At 47.2% G+C, this 8,990-nt stretch overlaps 1 protein-coding gene across 1 annotated transcript in view; it reads left to right on the top strand.

The window, feature by feature from the left end:
• Positions 1-5,632: 5,632 nt before the first annotated feature.
• The window catches only part of Slc14a2 (solute carrier family 14 member 2), a 46,836-nt gene continuing 43,478 nt past the window's right edge, over positions 5,633-8,990 (top strand). Inside the window, exons 1-3 of the mRNA XM_027935643.2 lie at positions 5,633-5,812; positions 7,310-7,490; positions 8,471-8,660. Coding sequence (XP_027791444.2) covers positions 5,633-5,812; positions 7,310-7,490; positions 8,471-8,660 — 551 coding nt within the window. The remainder of the gene's footprint in view (positions 5,813-7,309; positions 7,491-8,470; positions 8,661-8,990) is intronic.

Genomic DNA, 8,990 nt, shown 5'->3' with positions numbered 1-8,990 from the left:
TTTTCTAAACATTGGGAAAAGAATCCAAGTGCTTGGCTTCATCTTTGATTGCTGACACCCCTCTCCATTTGATACCAGGTTCCACACTGAGATTTCCTGGCCCAAATCAGGAATTTTCTCAGGCATTGCTTTGGCTACTGTGTGATTCTCTTATTTGCCTGCTTAGCCAGATCTTGACAGGAAGGCTAGGCCCTAGTGTCCCCAAGGTGGAGAGGACAAGGGCAGCCACTCTGTGCTCTCCTGGGGTGGACTGGCCCTGGATCCCTACCACCCAAATTCAGCTTTTGTTGGCAAGTCCTGCACCTCTCAGCTCTGCTCTTTCCTGGGGAGCTCCTGGGTGCATAGTAGGTACAGACCCAACAAAGAGGACTCTTCCCAAAGAGAATGAAGGAGCCAGTCTGTTGGGTGAGACTGGCTTTCTGGAGAGATGTGGGACTGATCCAAATAGCCTTTCAGTCAGGATTTCTGAGGGAGAAGAGGTGTGGGCAGCCAAGGAGAGCATGGGAGTGGGCCAAGGAGATCATTATGTGTTCTTGGAAGTAGGTTTAATGGACTGGCTCTAAGCTGAGCTGGGAACGGGCTCTGAGGCCCTCAGACAGGACGTGGCTGGGCCAGGGATTCCACGTCCAGTTCTAACAAGTGGCGACGCCTTATGGAAACTCTTGAGAGACGTTCTGTTTCAGAGGAGCCAGCTTGTACTTCATCTGATAGCTCTGGCCATCTTTCCCCTCAATTTGGGAGCACAAGAAGGGAAATGAAAATCACCAACTGCCTACTATGTGCCAGGAACTAAGTCAGCAGTTTTACCGTCCTGAGAATCCCAGATTGCCCTCTGAAGAGGGAGATGAGGAGGCTCACGCAGCTAAAGCAGCCAGACTCCTTCCAAACACAGCGACCTTCTCTTTATGAGGCCATTTTTTGCTGCACGTCTCACCCTTGCCCTCAAGCCAAAATTCCCCCCATTTTAATAGGATAAACATTCCCATGGCAAAGGAACACTGTGTTCCCTAGAGGAGATGTAAGCACGTCACTCCTGCTGAGGCATGTGGGCTTATGAAACAGAGGGCCAGGCTGAGGCCTGGCCCCAGCCTCCAGGGCCAGACACCAGGCTCTACGTGCCCCAGCTAGGCCCACAAGGCAGGAGGACTAATGGGAGATCCCCAGGCAGGGAATGGGGTCTGATCTCGACCCTGCAGCAGCTATCAGTTCTCCGGGTCTCTACCTCCTATAGACCTTACGGTAAGGTGAGCTTGCTTTGGAAAAGTCAGAGAGTTTCAGTCACATGAGAAACAACTCCTGCTTTGCAATTTCAGGGCCTTGATTTCTCTGTAAATGGGAATAGTGTCTGCTTAGAGAAAGGACACAAAAGTAGAGAAGAAAGTGCCTTTTTGGACAGTGTTTCAGAGAGCACTTGCTTTGTGCAATCATTCATTTCTTTCCTTAATTCATTCAAAATTTATCCAGGAATTAGGACAGGTCAGGCTTTCTGCCGCTGGCACAAATACAGGACTTAACAAGCCAGCAGTCCCTGTTCTTAAAGGACTCATAATGTATACACATATGTTTCATGAAAAAAAAAAAAGTATTTCCAGTCTTGTGATTAGAGAGTAATTCCTGAATTCATTCATTCTCAACTCCTAAATGTAGACTTGAGCACATCACTTAAACACCACCCCATGTCCTTGATTGTGTGATATATGTTGTTTTCAGAAATTCACATTTCTGAGATCAAGATGCATCTTACAATTGTGATCAGCAGCGTTTTCTTCTTTCTTGTCGATACATATAATGATTTATCTTTCCATTGATAACATCTTAGATTCAATGAAATAAGCATTTTAAATATTGTCATCATTATTTGACAATAAAACCTCGATAGTAGGTTTTACAGCCACTGAATTTAACACGAGGTCTTTCCAGAACATTTCCAGTTCATCCAGATGACACACATCCAATGTCCACATTGGATGTAGTGACCATTCCTCACTTTTCCTGAGGAAATTTTTACCAAGGGGCTAGGAGTGTTGTGTCACCTCTTGGCCACCAGAGGGAGCAAGCACATTGGAGAGGGACAGATTCCAGGCTCCTTGCAATCTACTGTCAATGAAACCTTTCCAGCATGATCCCTCCAGACCAGAGTGCAGCACCTCTCCCTGAAACCCCACCTGCAGGACCCAAGTAGAGGAAAGCACCCCAATTCCAGAGCGATGGCAGAATTGAGTGGGTTGGATTTGAATGTTGTTAGAACCATACAAAAAATTAGTTGTTGCTTAATGAGCTCTTCCTGGATGTGAGGACAATGTTGGTCACAAGTAAGGGGCTTTACCTTATGGAAATGCAGAGACGAAGCCCACACTCTTCTTATATTATTGGAAACTCTTGAGACCCCCAGGGATTTGTAAAGTTCTCCAAGGAATTGTTCCCACTCTAACCATCACCACCTGTAGCCTCACTTACAATTCCTTCCTTCTTCCTTTCTGCCTTCACCCTCCCTTCCTTTCATTAAATATTTATTTATTGAGCATCTACTACAGGCCCCAGGCACCATGGTAGGAGCTAGGGATACAACAGAGAAAAGAGGAGGTCACTGTACTTGTGAATCTTGAGTTCTGGGGGATTTATATAAATTAGTACACAAATCTGCTGTAAGGAAAAACATCGGGTTCCAAAAGAGCATGGGACAGGAGAGGGCTGCGGGAGGCTGGATCTGGGAAGGTTTCCCTGACAAGTTATAATTGAGACAAATTCCTCTAGGAAAGATGGATGGGGAGGCCTTCCAAAATGATGGATCCTGCCCACCGAGATTCTGAGCTGGAAAGAGCTCAACACCTTCCAGGGACTATTAATAGACTATTAATAGGAGACCCGCATGAGCCCAGAGTAATGCAGAGCCTTCCACACCAGGATAAGGGCATATTTTTTCACATGAAATTATTAAAGGGTTAAAACAAAGAACCAATTTGAGTGGATCTGGGTATTCATGTGACAGCTCTGTCCCATGGAGCATGGCTTGGAAATTAAATCTGAGGGAAGGTGGAGGTATCCAAGTGGGAATTACTGGGGAAGTAGCAGGAAGTTATGGTAACTCCTTGGTGACAGTATGTTCTAGAAACAGAATTGCTGGGTGTGGAGAATAATATAGAAGGGACCATTAAAACTATCTCCTAAGTTTTCTGAAGGAGCAGCTTGGGAGAGGGGGAACTTGCTCTGGGTGGACACCCTGTGACAGAGGACAGGATTTGGCAAAGCAATATTATGAGCCTCTTAACTTCTAGCCATTTCTGGAACCTGAACCTCCATGTACAAGTACAGAGTAGACAATCACATCTTTTAATCCAGTGCTCAAAACTGGGCTAGAAATGTCAGATTTGAGAGTCATCAGCACATACATGGAATACAAAGCCACAGTGACAGCTGGCATCAACTGGGTAGGAACAGCAGTGAAGAGAAAATGGTCCAGAACAGAACTCTGCAGGATGCTCACATATGCAGGAGGCAGAGCTAGCCAAGGAGAGGGGAAGAAGCAACCAGAGAGCAGATCAGATGTAAAGCCTCACCATTGTGTCCAATAGGGATGACCGAGTCTTGGACTCCACTAAGAGGTCTAGCGAGATGAGAACTGAAGTGTATTTGGATTTGCCAACATGGCGGTCTTAGGGACCTCAGCAAAAGGCAATAGTAATACACTGGGATGAGGTGGGCTGAAGAGAGAGAGAAGGAGGCACTGGGTGTTTGTTCAGAAATGGAAATCACAAATACCAAGAGAAAGCAGCACCCAGGGCATCAAATTGATGTTTAGCCAGGTTCAATGACTCAATGAAAACGTGGAAGAGTTGGAGACCTGGGTTCATCCTGGTTGGGATCTCACCACATAGGCATGAGGGAGGGAGAGAGGAGGAAGCTGGCTGAAAGAAGTAAAACGAAATCTAAATTGGTCAAGGAGGGAAGGGAAGATAGGCGATGGGTGGAGCCAAGGGGTTGGAGATCTCCAGGAGGTCAGGGGGCTGGGTCAGAGGGGACACTTGAGCAGAGGAACTAGAAGGACAGGAGGTAATGACCAAAGGAGAGATTTGACTTTTGAGACTTCAGAGCATGTGTGACATCAGGCCCATGCTGTGACTGTGGAAACCGGTGACTGGAAAGAGAAGGTGGAGTCAGTGGAGTTGAGGAAAACAAGGACCTGAGAAGCCAGAGAGGGGGACAGTGGGTTATCTGCCAGGACACTGCAGTTGCTTAGAATGATTGGCAGGGGGATGAAGATGCCTGGTAGGAGCACCTAGAGCCTTCTGGAAAGTGACCCGAAATTCAGTAGCCGCAGCAAGCAGTTGGGAAGCAGGTGACCAGCTGGTGTTCACCTCTGGGATGAAAGCTTCTGCACAGTCAAGGTCAGTAGCAATCTGGAAACAAGAGTTCCCCCTTCTATTGGAGGAGGAGAGTAAATGGCCCAGGGAAATGGTACCATTATAAGGAATGGTAGCAGCAGTGTTTGGAATCTGAGATCAATGTCCTAAGGGAGACTTTGGGCACCTCAGGACAGGCAGCTGGAGCAATGGGGAGAACCTTAGGTCTTATGGACAGGAGCTGTGAGCAGGTTCAAAACCACTTCTCAAAAACACAACAAAGCAAATAAAGATGTGACTGAGCTGGAGGAGACCAAACAAGAATGGCTAAAATAATAGAATGGGAAGGAGAGACATACAGCACTGCCATGGTGGCTGGTAGGAAATTGGGTGAAGCAGGAAACTGGGGGCCTTAAACAGAGGAACTTCCACGAGCCCTGGTCCTCAGAGTGAAGGGGAAAGGAGCCAGACACAGAGGAGGAAGGACCTCCAGCCTGGATGCACACAGCTTCCAGTAGGACATGCCAGAGCTTCGTGCTCCTTCTGGGGAGGGACAGAGGGAAGGAGCTAGAAAGGGCCCAGAGAAGAAGGAAGAAAGGGGCCATTGCAGGTTGACTGTAAGCAATGCCATCTCCATAGCAATTTGGAGAATGAGTTTCTTTTGACTCCTCAATTGGTAAAAGATCTACGTGCCTACATCAAGGGACAAATATATGTACAAATAACTACCACAATAAGATAGTACAAGGGGCTACATGAAAGGTGAAGAAAAAATATTTCAGTGATCAGGAGAGAGAGAGAGAGAGAGAGAGAGAGAGAGAGACTTCTGCTGGGTATTGTGGCACAGAATTGTAATCCTAGCAACTCAGGAAGCTGAAGCAGGAAGATTAGAAGTTTGAGACCAGCCTGGGCAACGTAGTGAGAACCCCTAAAAATAAAAATAAAAAGGGTTGAGTTGGAGCACCTAGTACTGCAAAAAAGAAAAGTGGAAGTGGGGAGAGAGAGAGAGAGAGGGACTTCTAGCAAGGTAGTTAGGGAAGTTTTTACAGCAAAAATGGAGTTTCTTCAGGACTAGAATTATAGGGAGATTTTGAAAGGAAAAGCTCACATGGCTAGAGAAATGGCCCCAGCCCTCCTGACAGCACAAGCTACTGAAACAGTAGACCCCACATGTGTCACTGTTCACCCTCTGACCCCCAGACCTCATGCCTCCTGAGCTGTCAGTCCGGCCTCAGGCCAGTCCTCTGGACCCATCCTCAATCACTGTCTTCCCTTTCCCTCTCACCAGCTGTATGACGGATGAGCAGCTGCCCCTCAAGGAGATGTCTGACAACCACAACAGCCCTCTCCTGCCAGAGCCTCTTTCCAGCAGACACAAACTCTACGAGTCAGAGCCGAGCAGCCCTACCTGGCCGTCTAGCCCCCAGGATACCCACCCAGCCCTGCCCCTGCTGGAAATGCCTGAAGAAAAGGTGAGCCATGTCCAATCCAGGATGCTCTCCAGGTGAGGATTTGCGGGGAAGGGAGTGAAAGGTGCTGCTTTCCGGGCCTCCCAGTGGACTCCATGATCAGTCCTACCTGGCCTTAGACATAAAAGCGTGGCTCTCTGTGGAACATGACCGTAAACTGCAAGCAGACAATGCACGCACTCACACGCCAGGTTTCCAATCTGTCTCCAAAATCTTTCCCCTTAGACTTGCTCCCTGAGTTACTCAGTGACCTTCAGAATAAAAGCCTTTTCCAGAATGTGGGCCCTGGCACTCTCTGGACACAGGAGCAAGAGGTGGACTGGATAACTTGTGACAGTGGAGGGGGACACAACACTGAGACTTTCTAATGAGATAAAATTCACATGCCATAAAATTTATCCTTTAAAAGCATATATTCAAGTGCTTTTAAGGATATTTATAGAGTTGTGCAAACATCACTACAATCTACTTCCAGTATATTTACCTTGTCTCAAAAAGAAAGCCTGTGTCCATTAGCAGCCACCCCCTTTCCACCCTCCCCACCCGCACCTCTAGCAACCACCAATCTATTTTTGGTCCCTATGATTTTGCCTATTCTGAATATTTCACATAAATAGAATCATACAATATGTGGCCTTTTGTGACTGGCTTCTTTCATTTAGCATGTTTTCAGGTTCATCTATGTCACAGTAAAAATTAAGACTTCATTCCCTTTTATGACCAAACCGTATTTCCCTGTGTGGACACACCACAGTTTGTCTATCCACTCATCAGTTGATGGAGATTTAGGTTGTTGCCACTTTTTGATTTTTATAAATAGTGTTGTTATGAACATCCATGCACAAGTTTTGGTGTGGGCGTATGTTCTCATTTACCTTGGGTATAAAGCTAAGAGTGAAATTTCTGGATCAGGTAACTCTATGTTTAACATTTTAAGGAACTGCCAATCCCGTCAAAGCAGTTGGACCACCATCCATCCTCACCAAGAGTGTCCCATGTTCCAGTTTCTCCACATCTTCATCAACTTGTACTGTCCATCTTTTTTTTTCCTGATTGTATACAAAGATTGGGGTGAAGAAGTCCCATATAGCCACTCACCATGAATTTTAGATTGTAATAGGCAATAGATCTGATGCACACATACAGACCACAATTTTTTTAAAATACTGTGGTAATTGCATTTCAATGTAATTGGTTTTCTTGGTAATCTTATTTTATTTTATACATTTCCAAACATTTTTCTGCAAAGAAGTTCATAGGCTTCACTAAACGGCCAAAATGGATCCCTGGTACAAGATGTTAAGATACCCTCTCATGAAGGATGTGTGGCAGTCCAGGGAAGGGTGGGCTTGCATGGAGTGCTCTGGACAGCTTTAGACAATGAACATGTGCCCCACCCTTTGTGTCATGATCCTTTACCTTTATCAACAAAACACACCCCCAATGTCCCTGCTCTCAGAAGAGTATATTCTGATGTCTTCTTGTGGCCTTTCTTGGAAGGATCTCCGATTATCTGACGAAGACAGCCACATTGTGAAAATTGAAAAACCCAGTGAAAGGAACAAAAGGAAAGGGAGCAAGGTGTCCCACAGGGGCTCTACAGACCGGGGAGGCTTCAGCCTCTTCCAAGCAGTGAGCTACCTCACAGGGGAGATGGAAGAGTACAGGAACTGGCTGAAAGGTAAGCAGACGCCAGCAAAGGAGCCGTGGGCCAGGCCAGAGACAGCCCTTGTCTGGTTTAGAGGAGGAAGCTACTCCCTCACACCCCATCCCAGGGCTCCCTCAGTTGAGGGGTGCTCCAGCCCCTAGTCACTCCAGATACGCATCACATACCATACTGAGCTGCATTCCCAGGGTCAGAATGAAATGCCCTCCACTGACTTTAGTCCTTTGTAAGTCATCCGAGTAAAGGACAATGACACTGGCAACATGTAAACCCTTTCCCAAACAAACCATTTGAATAGCCATTCCTTCACTTGCTCCACAGCTATTTTTTAATGTTGCTTACCAAGAGCCAAAAAAACAGGCATCATCTTTCCCAGGGTTCCAGGGTTTTTTCCTTTTACTTCTTCCTGAATTAAATGCTACACCAAACACCACACCCTCCCCGTCCCCACTTGCCCCCCACCAGCATGAGTTGTCTTAGAAACCAAATCGGGGAAGGAGGCACACTGTGTCTCCCCTCTTCTATACCCGGCTTCCTCTGGGCCCTGAATCAATAATGATTTTCACAGCTGGGCTAAAACAATTTCTTTTCCCACTTTCCTTTCTTCAGACTACTTTCTTTGCTAAACTCAGATACCAGTCCTCAACTGAGTCATGCAGCACTACACAAAAAGAGTTTCCCTCCCTCCCACCCCTTCCCTTGGGCCAATAAATTTTCCTTGGAGTGCTCCTGGGGTTTTCTGGCCAACCGAGCCAATGGCTGGAACTCTGTTAAATTAGTCTCAGGACAGTGCCTCAGTCTTTATGGCAAAAGGAACCATCCAGTCTTGGGTGTCACCCGCACCCTTCCCCTTCACTGCCCCACCCTAGGCCAGGCTGAATTAGGAGAAACATCCTGGCTTAAGCATCCTGTATGCCTTGGTTGCCATGCCAACCAGTGGTCCAGTGGGGCAGTGCAGGCTAGACCCTGCTGATGGCTCTGTCTGTCTCTTGCAGATAAGCCCTTGGCCTTCCAGTTTGTAGACTGGATCCTGAGGGGAGCCGCTCAGGTGATGTTCGTCAACAACCCTCTCAGTGGGCTCATCATCTTCATCGGGCTTCTGATCCAGAATCCCTGGTGGACCATTGCTGGGGCTCTGGGGACAGTGGTCTCCACCTTAACTGCCCTCGCCTTAAACCAGGACAGGTGAGTCCCTCTCTAGAGGTCTCTTGGAAAGATGTGTGGGGCACAGCCAGGCGAGTCCCCTGAGGGCCAATTTCACACAGGTCACTGGAGGTTCCTACAGAATGAAGTTCACAGGCAGGGATGGCACCAGGCTCAATTTGACTGTGGAACTTTCTGGAAACTCCCCCTCTGAGAAAGGTGTAGAGGGACATGTAAGCTATTCTTCCCTCGTGGGGCCTATGATCTAGTTTCAGTAGACAAGATTGACAGGCAACAGATGCCTCCGAATACTACAGGACCATACACACCAGAGATTTCAGAGAAGATAGACATCTCTGCCTGCTGGGAAGA

The sequence above is a fragment of the Marmota flaviventris genome, chromosome 16 (genome assembly GCF_047511675.1).
Source record: "Marmota flaviventris isolate mMarFla1 chromosome 16, mMarFla1.hap1, whole genome shotgun sequence".
Taxonomy (NCBI): Eukaryota; Metazoa; Chordata; class Mammalia; order Rodentia; family Sciuridae; genus Marmota; species Marmota flaviventris.
Note: the sequence above shows the minus strand (reverse complement) of the source record. Positions and strands in the feature narration are given on the sequence as shown.